Source organism: Mus caroli, unplaced genomic scaffold (assembly GCF_978045245.1).
Source record: "Mus caroli unplaced genomic scaffold, Mus_caroli_1 scaffold_4, whole genome shotgun sequence".
Classification (NCBI taxonomy): domain Eukaryota; kingdom Metazoa; phylum Chordata; class Mammalia; order Rodentia; family Muridae; genus Mus; species Mus caroli.
Window position 1 is genome coordinate 126,951,047 of NW_028227259.1, and position 18,233 is coordinate 126,969,279.

Consider the following 18,233-nt stretch of genomic DNA (forward strand, 5'->3'; position numbering starts at 1 on the left):
AGGGCTTAAGAGAGGGACTCGTGGCTTTGTGCTCCTTCTGTGTGTTAGACATCCTGGAAGGAGAGGGCACACCTCAGCAGACCTAGTATCTGCAGGAATGGTGTTCCTGGCCTCCAGAAATTTGGGGCATTTCTATTTGCAAATCAGACAGTTTGGGGCACTCTGTTACAGCAACTTCTGTCACAGAAGACTGGGTCATTCTTTGTTGACTATCTCAGGGGCTGAGAACCCATGATGGCACTGTCCCACTGCAGAGTGTGAGGGATGATATTTGTGGTACTGTTGGCCTCGCTCACCCGGGTCATCTCGTATTCAGCGGCAGCACCTCTGCTCACGGGCACAGCCAGGAAGGGTAGGAGTTGATGACAGGATCCCTTACTCACACATGCATGCATGGGCTGCTGGGACTCCCTGAGGCCCCTCAAGCCTGCAGTAAGGAACCCTGGGAAATGGCTTACACACACACACACACACCCCAGTGGCATTTCTGGAACCTTCTCTTGGCTCTCAGTCCCTGTCCCTTACTTTTAGGTAGCATCTCACTATGTAGCCCAGAATGGCCTTGAACTTGGGATCCTCCTGCCTCCACTTCCCAAGTACTGGGATTACAGGTGTGTGTACCACACCCATATTTCTGAAACATGGATTGGGACTTTTCAGATTTCGCCTCCTGTCCCCCTCTGATGACACAGAGTAAGGCTTGAAGCCTGTACAAACAATGCCTGGCCTCGGGACATGTCTCATGTGATGACAGCCACTCCCAGCTGCTCACCTAGCCAACCTCACGGAGTCCGCCCCTTACCTCCTTCACACTTCAACCTTTGGGCGGCTGGCTCACCAGGGAGCAGTTTATACGGTGGGGGTGGGGCAGGGGGATGAGCTGTGACTCCGGCATCTGACTTGCTGCCAATGTTAAGGGAAGGAATACCAGTGTAAGCAGAAACGCTGCAAAGGACCAGCTACCAACCGAAGAACCCCCGAGAGGCCCGGGCTTTGCACCATTTTGCTGTCTGTTTATTTCAAGTTTACACAGAAGCTTGATCACCTGTGGAAAAACAACCGAAAGCTCATCTTTTTTAAGTTCATGTTCTTGTAAGTGATAAATACACAGTATTTAACTTTATACACCTGATAAAAAGGGAAATGCATAGTAGAGAGGTCACGGGGAGTCAAACAGAAGCGGAGGGCACTGGTCACCAAATATAAAAGTCCCAAGTCCCACGAAACTCGAGCCCACAGAGCTGGAGAAGACAGAAATCAACGATCTTCCCTAGCACCTTGGGAGCCAATGGAGGCTGTGGTTGGCAATGTAAAGTGCGCCCCCTGGAGGATGGACGAGAGTTGCAGGCCTAACCTGGTGTCAACTTGCACAGATGTTATCCTGCGCCTAGAAAGGTTCAAGGATAAGGATTCTGTCCCCTGGAAAGGCCAGACCCTGGGAGGTGGCCTCTGCAGCCCCAAGGGAGAACAAGGGGCTCTGTAAGGTGTTCTGGGAGCCTATGAGACGCATGAGGGGGGAGGCAATAAAGACAGAAAGAGAGGAACAAGGCTTGTGCTTCTTTCAAGGCCATAAGTGCAGGCCAAGCTGCTTACATGTGAATCCCGGGTGAACCAGCCACGGAAGGAATCGTGGGCAGCCCATCTGCCCACAGAGAAAAGCCACTCTGCCTGGCTCCTCTCCTCACTAATGGTACTTTTGAAAAACAATTATTTGTGCTCTAATGCTCTAGTTATGGCCGGACCTCTTACACTTTTCACGGCAGCTGGGCAGGATGGGGGTGGGGGGAGGGCAACAGAGTGGGGGGGGGGGTCACTCCTTTCCACAGCTTTCTTTGGTGTTTCTTTAAGAAAAAAAGTTACCCATGCAGACCTCTCGATTCCTTCTGCCTGACCAGCTGGTGGCTGCGTGATGGCCGACAATCTTAAGACATTCTGTCGGGAGAGACCACGGCATTGCCCAAAGGGGTTGTGTAAACACAAGAATTCTGCAGAGCTCTGTATCATGCCCGCCCTACTCGAGCAGGCCGCTCAGCGTCCAGGCAGTCGGGGCTGGGACCGAGCTGTATGACCTGTTGGCTTTAACCATAAGGTGGTTATTGCAAACTAACTGACCGCCATCTGTGGCCAGAAGGGGTGGAGCTACTGGGTTGTTCCTCCTTCAATTTTAAAAAGGGAAAAGTGACAGGAAGTCCTTGGTCACACAGACCCTCCCCACACTGCAGTCTGTGCCTGGATCCTAACTGCTTATGTGACAGCAGGGACAGCGGCTAGACCACAGTAAAGAGCTTAACAAACCATACGGAAGGAAGTCAGGAGGGCCTGGCCTCCGCACAGGCCAGAAGTCGGTCGTCTGGGCCCCATTACTGACTGGCAAAGACAGCCAAAGCACTGGAAACCAGTCTGGAAGCCCCCCTTTAACTTCCTGTTTGCTTCTGTGTCCCTGGGTCGTCACACCCAAACTTCAACCAAACTTCCAATATTGGTTGAAAGTCAAAAAGGTTCCTATTGGCTCTCTAGGTTTCTGGCTACAGGAAAAAAACAAAAAACAAAAAACAAAAAAAGAAAGCCCTTTGCCCTGAGGAACACTCTGGGGTTTGACTCTTTGCTCTACAATGGCACCCTGATGTCACTGATGTCACACTACAGCTTTGATCCTAAGCTGAGTGACAAGTCTTGCCTAAGTGGCCCATGGGGAAACTGATGTTTTCATTGTACCGACCAGACAGTCTGGAAAAGTAAAGAAAGTTTACAGTCTCTAGAATACACAGGCAATAAACAAATGCAGCCGCTAATATACAGGCACAGGTCTCACCGGCTCTCGGTCCCTGTCACACAGCCGCACGGAGGGACAGCCATCCTGGAAGCTCCAACCTTTGGAACTTGTGAACCTCTCCGGAGTTCTGGCTAGTCAGAGACTTGGAAACATCTCTTGAGCCGTAAGCCATGTAATGTACATGAAAGAGCAGATTCCACCCTGAAGTTGTTGGGTTTTTTGGTGGGTTGTTTTTTTGTTTTTTGGGTTTTGTTTTGTTTTTTTTTTTTTTGCCAATTTACATAGAGAATTAGCTTAGCTGACGACCTCAGAAACCCAGTTGGGGCAGCTAACATGAAGAAGTGTGTTCAGCCCTCCAGACAGACCTCTGCCACCACAGCTGATGAATGCTCACATTCAGGGATGCAAAGTACCCCTCGAGCATTTCAACTGCAAGCCCTTGTAGTTTTCCTGACTATAATTATACCCATTAAAAAAAAAAACCCACTTAAAAAGTCCTCATTACAAATAAATGACATCGAAGTTCCCTGCAGCTACTGAGGGCTAGCCCTGTCTTTCCATGATCCTGGACGGCGCCCAGGCATGGGGTTTGTACGTGGGTCACACCGATCCTTCTAATCCGCCCCCCCTCAGTGTAGCCCCAGCCGGCAGGAGTCGCCCCACGTGATTCTCCACGCAGCTCAAACCCCACACACATTCACCTGGTACATCTGACATGGTTCTGAATTCACAATGGAGGGGGCGGGGTTTTGTTTGTTTGTTTGTTTTTGGCATTAAAAACATTTTAAAAAGCAATTGTCCCAAAATGCATGTTGGTTTCGGTTTGTAACTCCTCACATCCGCCGGTCCGGCCAGCCAGCGGCCAAAGTCGACGACATGGAGTCCAGTCCTTTTTTTTTTTCTTTGTCCCCTTAGACAACAAAGGGAAAGAAAAAAAGGAAAAAGAAAAACCACAAGAAAAACAACAGCAACAACAACAAAAAAAAAACCCCAAAAACAAAAAAATAGATAACCAGAGACGACAGTCAAGGCTCTACACACGTGCTTGGTTTCCGTAGGACATGCTGCTATGGAAACGCAGGGTGCAGCAGCCCCGTGCAGGGCCACACAGCCAGGCATGCGAGGTCAGGTGGTCCACGCAGCTACTCCGGCTCCATCACCTCCTCGGGCTGCAGTGGAGGCATGCGTGGTGGGGAGCCAGGGGCCGGAGCCCCCCAACTTTCCACGCAGGGACCACCTTTCACAAGAGCACTTCCTCCTCCCCCACAGGGGCCGGCTCTGGGCCCCGGGGGCTGTCTTCGCTGCCTTGCTTCCTGCTCACCGGAACAGAAAACCAGCATTAAGGCTTGGAGAAATGATGGCGGGGCCCTGACCGACTCCCACCTTTGCATGCCTCTGCTCCCACGCTCCCACGGGTTACACCTGATCTTTTAGATGCTCTCCCCGTTCCTATTTGTTCACTTAAATATTTCAAAGCCGACTTTGCCTCCCCTGTAAATGGAGAAGCAAGATTTACCTGAAAGAGCAGAAAACTATAGAACAGGCGACCTATGGGAACACCCCAAATCACCCCAAGGTCCTCCAGTGGGGTATGTTCTCTGAGGTCTACAGCACTCTCTCCTCTCTCTACCCTCTAGGCTAGGAGTGTTTATAGAACACAAACTGTGACACCTGTCCTCAGTCACTCCACTGTGAACTCCTGAGGCAGTGGCAAGGACTTGTATGAATCGGCCAGGTACATGGAGCCTTCAGGAAAAGCCTGCAACACCAGCCTACCACCCTAGGCTCATAGGAAGACTCCTGGGAGGGGAAGGAAGATCTCTCCCTTCTAGGAAGAGGCCCTCACAACCCCACTAGACCTGCCTGGTGTGCCAGCCGTGGATGGGGCTTCACCAGCCAGATCCCGGGGAGCTTAAAGGAGAGGGCTCAGCCCCAGGCTTCCTTCCAGCCGAGTCTGCTTCGTGGGAAAAGCCATTAGCCTTGTCACTCAGGGCTACTGTCCCCATTCTCAACCATGATTTGTGTGCTCTACCCAAACAGGGGACTGGGTCCCTACACAGGGAAGGTGAACTGTGATATCCACGTGTCCCCAAGAAGGAACTACCTACATTTGGGAATTACATTATCTGGTCTTTTTAATTTCAGAGAAGGATGTCTGCCCTCAAAGCTGCCGACTGGTGCGGACAGGCCCTACAAATTCCCAGCCCTCACGGGCAACCTAAGGAGATGCTGTGTCCACCAAGTAAGGAAAGAAGGAGCTGTACAGCACTGAGGCAAGCTGAGTCTGTTGGAATATTGCCACTTCAACCTCATTGAAAATAAACAAAGAAGCAAAGAACAGATTTGTTCACAGTCCAGTTGAGAGGCAACCTTGGTTTCAGCAGGCGTTTGCTCAGAGAAAGGCTTCACTTCTCAGTAACACAGAGGTGGGAACTACAGGTCACCCGGGAACAAGGTGGGGATGAGGAGGCCATCTGCCTAGCTGCTAATTCAGACACATCTTCCCAAACAGCAAGTGTTTTCTTACATCACATGAGCTCCTAAGGCCCAGGTGGCCGATGAACATCCTCATATAATGCAATTCCCAAGGAAGAGAAACTTGATTCAAAGAACTACAGCAAGTTCACTCATTTGTGACAGCCTAGACAGATACGCTGTCCACCAATGGATCCAAATACTGCCACCCAGCTAAATACTACTCAGTTACAAGGCATGAAGTGCTGGCATAAGCTGCACTGTGGACAAGCCTTGAAGACATGTCACAGAAAGAGCGGGGGAGCCAGACGTGAAAGGCCACATACTGTATCACCCACTTACAAAAACCCCGCAGAACGTACACATCTGTAGAAAACTGGACGGGCATCAGTGGATGCTAGGAAATGAGACGTGCATAGACACAGCTCAGAGGAGGAAGGTTTCCTCCCTGACGGAAGCTATCCTGCTGGCCAGGAAGACTCCACCGCACACTTTAGAGTGATGGGCTATGGAGTGTTAAAATCATGTGTCTGTAAAGCTGACCTTCTCCTTTGTTTTCCAGGGCTGGGGATGATGAAACCCACAGCTTTGCGCACGCACTCTACCAAAGAGCTACCGGCCTCAGCCTTTGGCAAAGCCACTGTGTGTCTGTGTTCACGATCACACATGTATGCAGGCCAGAGGTCAACTTGAGGCAATTTCCCCTGGGGTACTGTCCGAGGAAAAACTTTGTTCTTCGAAGCTGGGCTCAACAGTGAATTCTAGGGACCTGCCTGTCGCCACCTCCCTGGGACCTCATGCTACCACATCTGGCATTTTACAGAAGTTCTGGGGCATTGAGCTCAAGTCTTCAATCATTTAACAAAGGATCTCCCTGGCCCCCATTGAGCTAGTTTTAACAATGGAAGTGGCTGAGAGGAGTTCCCGATAGAGTCTGGCAACCTCACCAGGGCCATCGAGGAGGACACTGGGATATCTACCCTAATGCAGGCCCTCAGGGGAGCGGGGTTACCAACCAGGTCCACCCAACATTACAGGGGCAAAAGCATTCATCTGCTCCAGAAGTTGTAGGTTACATGGGCCTAGACATGCAGGCAGGCAGGAGATGGCCCAGATCCTGCTAAGATAACTTCTAGCTTTTAACCCACGAGAGTTTCAGAGGAACCCTCATGAGGAGCCCCAGAATACAGCAGGCCGGACCTATGCTCTGTGTGTGCGTACTTAGGTCACGGGCCCCAGAGCAACACCAGACTCCCGTCGCCATTGACGTGCATGGGCAATGCAGCTATCCATCCAGTGGGCCTGAAGAACCTGGGTAAGTTCGCAGGCATTCCGGGTGGAGCGCCATGCACCGCAGCCCAGCCCACATGCACGACACGCCGTGGGACCCAAGCCCCTGGATGCCCCTTGCTGGAAACCCAGAGGCCCTCAGTGAGCCAGGCACAGCAGCCCAGGCTGAAGGCACGTCTTGCCTGCTGGAGATGCCCACGTGCTTGCTCTGCAGCTGACCGCCCCCAGACCCCAGCAGAGGGGAGGCAATGGCACAGGCAGGCAGACAGGCGTTTACCTTGGGCTCAGACAAGGGCTCCCACTCCCTGGTTGGTTTTTTGCTGGAATTGCCGGAGGGAGGGAAAGGGGACATGAGAAGGGACCCTGGGGATGTCCCCCAGAACGCTAGACAGCAGACCCTTGCATCTTCCAGACAGCCTGTATTGAGGTGGTCGTTTTGAGGTGAACAGACACGTGTGTTCACATAGAAAGGGCCCAGAGTGAAACCATCCCGTTTCTGCGGCCACTGAGTGCTACAACCCAGAGACCCCCCCCCCCCAGTGAAAGAGTAAGTCCTCAGAGGAAGGTGGAACTTCAGGGTGGGTAACACTGTCCATAGATGGATGCTGGCTGAGGTGAGGAAGACACAATAGCAAAGCCAGTGTGTCTCTCCTGGGATGGCCCAGGGCTTAGCTTCTAGTACCCCTTCCCAACACTGGAAGGAAGGTGGGGGTCACTCACGTGAGCAGGTTTCCAGGCGCTGACAGGGAACGTTCCTCCCGGCGGCTACCTTCAAACGGGTTCCCAAATGAGCGCTTCCGAATCATGGTCTTTACCAGGATCTGAGGAAGGAGGAGGAGGATAGCAGTGATGGCCGGGCCATAGGGGGAGACTCCATGGACCATCTTTTCCTCTCTGGTCCCAGCCAGCTCCCAGAGCTCATGATTCTGGCAGGCCTTTCCTACCCAGGAGCTGCCAGCCAGAGCCATCCTGAACCTAGGGGCAGCTTGCTTCCTGCAGCTTACTCCCTGGCTCCCCTAAGATCCAGGCTCCTGGCTCTAACATGTGCTTTGTCATAACCCAGTTCCAGCCTACCCAGCCTCAAGCCCCTGTGGTCTATTGCTGGAAGTCACCTGAGACCACCCTACCCCACTCCAACAAGAAACAAGCTGTTATATCATGGTAATTCTTTTCTTTCTTTTTTTTTTTTTTTTCTCCCCAAACAGGGTTTCTCTATAGCCCTGGCTGTCCTGGAACTCACTCTGTAGACCAGGCTGGCCTCGAACTCAGAAATCCGCCTGCCTCCCCCTCCCAAGTGCTGGGATTAAAGATATGCACTACCACTGCCCAGCTCGTGGTAATTCTTGGGGAAGAGATGATGTGTGTTCAAAACTGAGATTGGATTCACACAGATAAATTTACCATCATAAGAGTTCCGAACCTCTGATGCTCAAGTCTATGGATGCTCAAACCCCTTACACTGAGTTCAGTGTCTGTATATAACTTTTGCATATTCCTGGGTTTACTTTAAACCATCTCTAACATAACACTGAACACTATATAAACAGTTAATATTTAGACCCTATCAGTTAGGGCAAGACAACAAGCCAGGTTTACATGTTCGGTCCAAACCCAATTTTCCATTTTCATGTTTGTTTGTTTGTTTGTGGTTTTTTCAAGACAGGGTTTCTCTGTGTAGCCCTGGCTGTCCTGGAACTCACTCTGTAGACCAGGCTGGCCTTGAACTCAGAAATCCGCCTGCCTCTGCCTCCCAAGTGCTGGGATTAAAGGTGTGCGCCACCACCGCCCGGCATGTATTTTTGACCAGTGGTTGGTTGCATTTATGATGTGAAAACCAACTATATGCAACTGAATGGGTTTTATTTCATTGATCTGGTTTCAGATTTATATTACTCTAAGGAAAAATCCCCACCTGCATCCTTTCCCCTACAGCCCTTGGCAACCTCGAATCTTCCTGTCTGTGTGGATTTACCCAGTCTGGGCACTCCCTAGAATGTAATGTTCACTGGCCTTTTGTGTCTGTTTCTTAATTTAAAAAAAATTTTTTTTTTGTTTTTTGTTTTTGTTTTTTTGAAACAGGGTTTCTCTGTGTAGCCCTGGCTGTCCTGGAACTCACTTTGTAGACCAGGCTGGCCTTGAACTCAGAAATCCGCCTGCCTCTGCCTCCTGAGTGCTGGGATTAAAGGCGTGTGCCATCACGCCCAGCTTTAATTAAAAACTTTAAGTAGGGGCTGGCGAGATGGCTCAGTGGTTAAGAGCACCGACTGCTCTTCTGAAGGTCCTGAGTTCAAATCCCAGCAACCACATGGTGGCTCATAACCATCCGCAATGAGATCTGATGCCCTCTTCTGGTGTGTCTGAAGACAGCTACAGTGTACTTACATATAATAAATAAATAAATCTTTAAAAAAAAAAACTTTAAGTATATGAATGCCTTGTCTGTACGAATGTATGTGCACTGTGTACACCCCTGGATGTGAGAAGAGGGTGCCGATCCACATGGAAATGAAGTTGTGGATAGATGTGATGTGAGCTGCCAGGGTGCTGGGGTCCTCTGCAAGAGCAGGAAGTGTCCTTAACCACTGAGCTATCTCTCCAGCCCCTAAAAAGGGTTTTAGTCTGTGCATCACATGCATGCCTAGTGCCTACAGAAGCCAGAAGAAAGTATTGAATCCCCTGGAACCGGAGTTACTCAGAGCTGTGAGCTACTATGTGGGTGCTGGGAATTGAACGGGGAAGGAGAAGCAGCCAGTGCTTTCAACTACTAAGCCAGCTTTCCTGCCCCTAAAAACATTTTGATATCTTTTATGGGTGGTGGTGGGGGTGGGGGGGTGGGGGGGGGATGGTGGTGGTGCGCATGCACGTGTGGAAGTCAGAGGGCAACCCCTGCTGTGAAGGCCTTTCCTTCCACCCTGTTTGAGAGAGGGTCTCTCTAGCTTTTCACTGTTACCTGGCAAGGGTGTTTCTAGATGGTCCTCCTATCTGCCTCATGTCTCCTAGTCAGGGAGTTCTAAGATAACTCTGACTTTTTACATGAGCTCTGAGGATCCGAACTCAGGCTGTTGGGTTTGTGTGGCATCCCTAGCTTGTCTGTGACTCCAGCTCCTAGGGACCTGAATGCCCTCTTCTGGTCTCCACGTGTGCATGGGTGTTCATCCATGTACAATCATACATGCACACACGAGTCACTGCAACTTTAAACATTTCCAAACGTAAGGAGAAGCAGCACTGACTGACAAAAAGGTCGAAATATTCAAATGTCCATCCGCTGGAAAGCGTAAAGATGGTGGCACGTCTGTAGAGTAGAATACTCAGTCACCAAAGGAATGAAGCACCAATATCGCCACAACATAGGTGCTCCTTGGAAATGTGACACTAGTAAAAGTCAGACACAAAAAGGCCACACGGTACAGGATCCCAGTGATACCAAACAACCAGCATAGATCAACAGGGGAAGAAAGTGGAGCAGTGGCTACCTACAACGAGGTCGGGGGAGAACGGGACTGGGGTTTCTCGAGATAGTCTGAAGACAGCTCCGCAGGGAGACGATGACCATGCTCTAAGTGTCCCAAATGCCAATGAGCAGAGTAAAAGCCACACACACCCAGGTAGCATAACACTTCCCAGCACAGCTACGAGAACCAGCAACTTTGCCCTGGGAGGTGTCATTCCCTGGCTCTCCCTCCCTGTCAGCCTCCGCTCCTGCCTCTGATCCCACGGGTAGGTTGCGCTCTGGGTCCCTCTTTCCTATGAGGTTGGAGCCTCAAGAGCAGTTTCCAGCTCACCTCTGTCATCTCAAGCCTGGCACGTGACAGGCACTCAGTATTTCCTGAGTGACAGGTACATAGAGAAGGCTAGACCTCATACCTACCTGTAGACACCTCCTAGCACCTGCCACCCCTCGCTGCCCCAGTTCGCCTGACCCCAACCTGCAGGCTCTTCCTGTGCTCCTGGAACCTCTACTTTCCTGATCCTTCAGCGGTGTGGGCTTTCTGGAAGTTTCTTGTTCAACATGGCCTGTCTTGTTCCCCCTTGTTCGGCTGTCTCTTTGTCCCCTGCTCAGCAGGTTACAACACCCCACCTTTCTGCGTTCATCCATTTCTTTTTTTATTTCTTTTCTTCTAATTTTTATATTTCGTGATTGAGTGGTTTGCCTGAGTGTACGTGTGAGTGTGTGTGTGTGTGTGTGTGTGTATGTGTGTGTGTGTGTGTGTGTGTGTGTGTGTGTAGCACTTGTATTCCTGTTGCCTGCAAAGACAGGAAGAGGCTTCAGATCCCCTGGAAGTGGGGTTCCAGACAGCCGTGAGCTGTGGGTGCTGAGACTCTAAGCTGGGTCCTCTGCAAGAACAGCAGGTGTTCTCAGTCACCGAGCCCACTCTCCAGTCCCTTTATCACTTCTTAAGAGAAGGCCCTTTTGACCCACTGTAGGACCTAGTGTCCCTATAGCCCCTCTGTTGTACCAGACAAGTTCTCCTTGGTGTGACCATCTGCCTTCCAAGGAAGGCAGAGAACACGGGTTGTACTCACAGTTGTTCCCTTCCCTGAGGAACCACTTAAAAATGGTTCAAGAAGCCTTTCTCCAAGGACAAATACCTACTGCTGACCCCCAGAGTGTGTGTGTGGGGGGGGGGACAGACCCGCCCACAGTAGCATGGCGTCGGACCCACTTCCTCTCCCACCACAGGCACTGGACGGGTGAGTGGGGGGAGGAGTGGACTAGGTCAGGTGAGTGGGTGTGGTCATGCAGAGTCCCAGATGGGAGAAGAAACAGGGATGACTGCCCAGCCCTGGAGCTCAAGTCCCGAAGGAGGCAAGAGTCAGTGTGGGGTAAGCCAGAGAGAGCAGGGAAGCAAAGAACAGAGCAGGAGCCAACTTGCCGATTCCCAAAGGGACCTCTGAGCCTCAGTGCTTGCTTTGCAGAGCCCAGGGCCTGTTAGTCTCCTGGGGCTGGGGCACAGGATGACCAAACATAATCTGGGCGTCTAAGAAGGCTGTGGGAGCCTGAACCCCTGGACCTCCCAGGAACCCTCCTACGGGGTTGGCAGTGGGGTAGCTCCTATCGTCTCCGAAGTGAAGCGTGATGACAACCCACCCCTCTGAGCTTTGTTCTCCCAGGGCGAGAACCCAGATTCAAGACCACAAAAAGGAGGCCAGTGTCCCACCCCCCAGCAAAACCCTGTGTTGCAAGATGGGGAAGACCGGTCTGCAGTGTGGGGTGGGAGCTGCTGGCCCTGAGAACCTCCCACATAGGACACTCATGTCAAGTTAGTTGTTAGTTAGTTGTTCTGGAGACGGAAAACCTCACCAGCTGGGAACCCCACCTTGGACACTTGGACTCCAGGCGATTGCTGACTCTAGCCTGCTTGTCCTCATCTTCCCGGCCCCTCTCCCCTAACATGCTCTAAAAGCAGGAATCCTAAAAAGCAGTATGATGCCTGCAGGGGGTTGGCCAGCTCTACAGAAATACTGGAGCTCCAGAGTTACCTAGCCCAATGGGTGCCTATGGGTCAGGAGTAGCCCCCAACAGGATGCTGACACACATCCCACATCTGCTTGCTTCCCAGGCATCTGGCCGGTGCCCAGCCCTGCCCTCTCTAGCCCTGCCTCGGGCTCTCTCTGTTCTTGTTCTTGGTCAATGGACCTGCCCGCCTTACCACAGTTGCCAGGCTGGGAATGTGTTTGACTGAATTCTCGACCTCCTCTTCGGTCACCTCGACCAGTGTGCAGTTCTCGTCCTCCGACGGCAATGGCTCAGCCCCGTGCCTCGTGACCCAAGGGTGCAGCTTCAACGAATGACAGGAGGGGTAAGGGACAGGTGTCGCCGGTCACCTGCAAGGCCCTGCCAGCGAGCAGAGCCAGGGAGGGCATGCAGGAGGGAGAGGCCAGGGCCTGGGGTCTGGCATGCAGAAGAACTAGTGATCCAGGCATAGAGGTGGGTGAGTGAGATAGGAGGAGATGAGAAAAAGCAGAGACAGAGAATGGGAGATGCCACTGAGCTGTGATGTGTGCAGAGACAGTTCTCCATCTAGCCCCCCATCACGAAAGCAACCACCAGAATTTGGCATCAACTTTGCCCCGCTGCCCCAGGAGTATCCACTGATTCCCCAGAAACTCTCCCTATCAACATAGGTTCTGCTCTGAACACTTGTGTTTTCCCAGTCCACTGAAAAGGAAACAAAGAGTCACGGTAGGTCCAGATGGAAGGGCACACTCACAAGGGGACCCAGGCCCCCTCTCTGGGGTCCAAGTCCTTATCTGTGTGACTTTTGGGCCCCCTTAAAGACACCTGTGCAGTTCAAGTGAGCCAGGCACCTCAGAAGCCCAGGAGCATGCCTGAGATTTCTTTCTTTTTGAAGACACGGTCTTGGGCTGGAGAGATGGCTCAGTGGGTAAGAACATTGACTGCTCTTCTGAAGGTTCTGAGTTCAAATCCCAGAAACCACATGGTGGCTCACAACCACCCGTAACGAGATCTGACACCCTCTTCTGGTGTGTCTAAAGACAGCTACAGTGTACTCACATATTATAATAAATAAATCTTTGAGCTGGAGCGAGCAGGGACTGAGCTAGCAGGGTTGACTGGAGCGAGCAGAGGTCCTAAATTCAATTCCCAACAACCACATGAAGGCTCACAATTATCTGTACAGCTACAGTGTATTCTCATATACATAAAATAAATAAATCTTTAAAGACACGGTCTCACACATCTCATAGTGGCCCCTGACTTACTATGTAGCCAAAGACAACCTTAAACTTCTGATCCCTGCCTCCACCTCCCACCCCCAGGCTCTGTGATTATAGGCATGCATCACAATGCCCAGTTTATACGGTATTAGAGACTAGAGTCCTGGGCTTCACACATGCCAGTCAACTGTTCTATCAACTGAGCGACATCCCAAGCCCCATCTTGAGATATTTTTTATTTTTAAAGGGCCAGATGTGTGCACTTGGCATCGACAGGGGTGTACAGGGCGGTGGGCAAGGTCTCTGTTGTTAGTACTTTCTTCTCCAGGGTAGAAGTCATCAGGGAAAGGTTGACTTGCCCACTAACTTCCCCAGATTCTGCAGTTCCTCAGGGGGCCAGCCCACATCTTCGACAGGGACACAAAAAGATTTGAGGTTCAGCTGCCCAGAGCATAGAGCACACAGAGGGTCCCCAAGACCACTCGTGGAGGGACGGACACCATCAGCACAAGCCAATGGGAGCAAAGCACAGGCAGCCCAGCTGATGGGTCCCGGGTCCCATTCGTCCATCACAGCGGATATAACCAGCCACACTCTTCCCTGCCCGCAGCAGCACCCAGCAGCCCAGAGGCTCCAGGATGTGGAGGGCGGTGATGCAGGAGAGGACTGAGCCAAACGTTTCCAAGCACAGGGCACAGGTCTCAAGAACTCGCCTTCTTAGCCAACAGTAGCCACGTACCTTGATTTCAGGCACCACAATCCTGGACTCTGGATTTTTGTCCAACATCCGAGTGATCAGATCTTTCAAGTCTTCGGCTATATCGGGCCTGGGGATGACAACAGTCATAGGTAGGTCACAGAAAACTCAAGAAGCCTGACAGCTAAGGAATCAGAAAGTGGCGCAATTGGCAGAGAGGGACTACTTACTGGTCGGGAAACTCCAGGGCCTGACTCTTGATCTTACTGTGCAAACACATGATTCGTTCATCCATGAAAGGGCACTGTGGAGAGAGCGGGGAGTGCAGTGCTCAGTGTTTGCCACCTGTATCCTTCAGTACACCGTGTTATTCCTCAGAGATCACAGCCGAGAAATGAACAGCAGTGGCCCAGGCTGGGGAGGAGGGAGGAGCCATTTCCCTTCACCCCGACCCCAAATCAGTAGAGGACCAGGAATGTCTGGTCTCAAGCCTCCATCAACTACGAAACTGACCTGCTTTGTGTGGAAGCTTAAATTTCCTACTGACGCAAAAGCAAACGCTCTTCCCCACCCACCTACCCAGGGAGCAATAAAGAAGCCGAGAGTAATATGTGTGCACACTCTTGCACATGTAGGTATGTATGTGTGTGTGTGTATGAGTGTGTATGTGTAACTATGAGTGTGTGTTTGTATATGTGATTATGTGTGTTTATGAGAGACAGAGAATGTGTGTATGTGTGTGTGTGTATGTATGACTATGAGTGTGTGTTTGTATGTGTGATTATGTGTATGTGTGTATGAGAATGTGTGTGTGGGGGGTGTATTTGGGGGGAGCATGTGTGTGTATGGGTATATGTGTGTGTGTATATGTGTATTTGTGTGTATGTGTATGTATGTGTGTGTGAGTGTGTGTATATGTGTGAGTATGTGTGTGTGTCTGTGTGTATGCGATCATGAGGGTTTGCCCTGGCTCAGGAGCCATAGGAGACTTTCTGTGACTACACAGCCAATCCATATCGTCCTCTCCCTGGAATGAGCTCCCCATCAACTGCTTGTTCTCTCCAGTCATGTCTGACCAAAGCTACCCATGAGCAGTCCCCTGCAGAGTAGACCCACCTCATTCTTGCCAACCACACCATCCCCAGCTGGGCACCTAACCTGTCATTTACTGATAATTCCTTTCCACTGTAGCCTCAACTCCACCAGCTCAGGGCTTCCTGGCTGGCTCTTTCTCAGAGTGTCCTTGGCACAGTATATACTGAATGAATGAAAATTCAGATTGGTTCTGTGTAACCCCTCGGGGTTAGGGTGCAGCTCAGTGGTCCAAATGGTGCTTAGTATGCACAGGGCCCTGGGGTTGACTGACAGCTGAGAGAAGGTAGGAATGATGATAGCTATATGGATACTATACCATAATGGAAAATTCCAGGTGGCAGGGTTGTGGGGTGTAGTGGTTTGAACATGTTTGGCTCATGGGAAGTGGAACTATAATGGGGGTGTGGCCTTGTTGAGGAGGAAGTGGGCTCTGAAGCTCAGCCCAGTGCAGAAGTGTCAGTCTCTCCTGGTTGCCTTCTAATCAAGATGCAAGGCTCTGACCTCCTTCACCAGCACCATGCCTTCCTGCACTCTGCTATGATGATAATAGACTAAATCTCTGAAACTGTGAGCTAGCCCCAGCTAAATGTTTACTCTCATAAGAGTTGCCTTGGTCATGGTGTCTCTATAGCAATGGAAACCCTCACTAAGACCTGGGATTTTAATACAGAGTTTGCTCAACGCTATGCTGAACTGAAAATTATTGTAAAGATATACTTTTTATTTCAGAGAGAGAGAGAGAGAGAGAGAGAGAGAGAGAGAGAGAGAGAGCACGTCTGCATGTAAATATGTGCCACTTGCATGCAGTGCCCTGGGAGACCAGTAGAGGGAGTGAGAAACCCTGGAACTCAAGTTTTAGCCCATTGTGAGCAGCCATATAGACCCTGGGAACCAATCTGGGTACTCTACAAGAGCAGCCAGTGCTCCTAACTGCTAGCCCATCTCACTAGTCCTAAGAAAAAACTTCCAAGCAAATATTGAGGGAAAATAGCTTTTTAAAAACAAGACAAAATTATTCCTTCCCTCCCTCTCCCAACTCTCTTTTCTTCCTTCCTTCTTTCCTTCTTCTCTCTCTCTCTCTCTCTCTCTCTCTCTCTCTCTCTCTCTCTCTCTTTCTTCTTTTTGACAGAGTCTCTCTCTTTACCCCTAGTGGTCCTGAAATTCTGTAGACCAGGCTGGCCTCAAACTCAAAAGATCCACCTGCCTCTGCTTCCCAAGGGCTAGGATTAAAGGCGCGTGCTACCACTGCCCAGCCCAAAACACAATTCTTAAGCTTTCCTCTACAGAAAGGAGCACAAGCTCAAAAAGGAAAGGAGCAAAAATCAAACTGAACTCACAGTGAGAAAAGTTCACAATGAAGAGAGTTCACAGTTAAAAGAGGTGTCTTGCAGCCAGGTGTGGTGGCGCACGCTTTTAGTCCCAGCACTGGGGAGGGGGGGGGGAGGCAGAGGCAGGCGGATTTCTGAGTTCAAGGTCAGCCTGGTCTACAGAATGAATTCCAGGAGAGCCAGGGCTACACAGAGAAACTCTGTCTTGATAAACCAATTAAATAAAAACAAAACCACTCCCTAAGTCAATAATGCCCTACAAACCATAATTCCCATTCCCATTCTATCCCTGGCAATAGTAGTAAGGAACACCAATGAAAAGAACATCAAACCAGTACTAAGTAAAGCTGCAAAGAACTCGGTGATTGATTAATGATGTCTGTCTCGGGCCCAGGAACAGACAGAGGTGGTATATTTGTTGTGGTTTTGCTCTAAACTCATCAAGTATCTACAATCTCCATAGTCTCTGTTGATTCTTTTGTTTCTTTCAACCATTTCCGTACAAATGAGAAAATCATAGAGACATGTCTATTACAAAGACTATTTTTTTTATCTATTCATTCAGCTGTGGAGATGTTATTTGCAAATGAGAACTGTCTCCTTGCAAGGCAACCAGCCACCCACAGCCCTCAGAGAAGATAGGACACGCCACCCTCTTACCTGGCCAAAGACAAAGCAGTACAGTGTCACACCCATGGCCCAAACATCCAACGCCTGCAAGAAAAAGAGACCTCACTGTGATAGACGGTTGTTTTTGTAGGTCCGATAACCAAGTCTCCAATCTCCCTAGCGCAACCACCTTCTCTTAATCTACCTTCTTGGGGGTGGAAAAAAAAGCCCTGCTTCCTCCCTCTGCTGCTTGGGACGTGACACACCGGCATGGCCAATGAAAGCCCAGCTCCCCACAGCCATAGTGGATGGTTGGAGTTTCTTTGCTGTCGCTGTTCAGTGAGCAAAAGCTACTGAAGTTGGTTACTTGATGGGAAGTAGCCACAAGTAGGTACCAGCGCCTGACTCACATGTAGGGACCAGTGCCTGACTCACATGCAGGTACCAGTGCCTGACTCACGTGCAGGGCAACTAGTTCAGGAGAACGGAGCTGGGGGAGACACCCATCCGATCCTTGTGTGAGTTCCTGGGTCCTGCTGTTCCAGTTCACAGGCGACGTGATCCAGTGGACTTGCTAAACGTGTATCTCTTAACACTTAGAACTCAAGGACGCTGATACAGGCAGAACTCAGCAGACCCAGACCTACCTTTCCGGAGAAGATCTTGCGGGTCTCTGAGAGTGACTCGGGTGCCATGAAGGCAGGTGTGCCCACGGTGTTAGACAGCAAGGCGTCGCTGCCCTTGAACTCATTGCTTACACCGAAGTCGGCGATCTTGATGTGCCCGTCTTCCCCCACCAGGAGGTTGGAAGGTTTGATGTCCCGGTGGATGATCTTCTGGTAGTGTACTAGACACAGAGGAGACCAGGAGGAGAGGGTGCAGGAAACCCCGTGAAAATCTCCACTTGGCCATGCAGCCCAGCATGTCCCTGATGCCTCATGTCCCAAGCCCCAGGTGCCCTCCCCAAACACGCTGTGAAAGACAAGGAGAAAGTGTGTGTAAGGAATTGACACGATTCTCAACATATCAACCACGTATAGCAATTTTTAACTGCCGGTCGCAGCCTATAGTCAAACACAACTTCCTTTACCAATGGCTGGCACTCATGATGGCCAGCAAGTCACCCGAAGCCAGAGCGGGCTCATGTGAAGGGTGAACCACAACACAGAACAGGGGACTTAGCTTCTCAGTGGATATAAGCATCAGGCAAAAATATGGTCTGGAAGTCCCAAGCACCAAATCTAGGGTAATGATGAAGAGCTTGGTGATGTAAAAAGAGCAA

At 50.7% G+C, this 18,233-nt stretch overlaps 1 protein-coding gene across 5 annotated transcripts in view; it reads right to left on the reverse strand.

Moving 5' to 3' along the window:
- Positions 1-992: 992 nt before the first annotated feature.
- Camkk2 (calcium/calmodulin dependent protein kinase kinase 2) overlaps positions 993-18,233 on the reverse strand; it is a 50,564-nt gene continuing 33,323 nt past the window's right edge. For 2 of the 5 annotated variants that reach the window (XM_029477260.2, XM_085837133.1), the window contains 8 exons: positions 17,599-17,798; positions 17,003-17,056; positions 14,150-14,223; positions 13,962-14,049; positions 12,193-12,321; positions 7,259-7,359; positions 6,816-6,858; positions 993-4,086 (listed from right to left, as the gene is read on the reverse strand). In XM_029477260.2, the coding sequence (XP_029333120.1) occupies positions 3,916-4,086; positions 6,816-6,858; positions 7,259-7,359; positions 12,193-12,321; positions 13,962-14,049; positions 14,150-14,223; positions 17,003-17,056; positions 17,599-17,798 (860 nt within the window). In that variant the 3' untranslated portion in view covers positions 993-3,915. The remainder of the gene's footprint in view (positions 4,087-6,815; positions 6,859-7,258; positions 7,360-12,192; positions 12,322-13,961; positions 14,050-14,149; positions 14,224-17,002; positions 17,057-17,598; positions 17,799-18,233) is intronic. The other 3 variants (XM_085837134.1, XM_021162228.2, XM_085837135.1) reach the window with 3 other exon arrangements.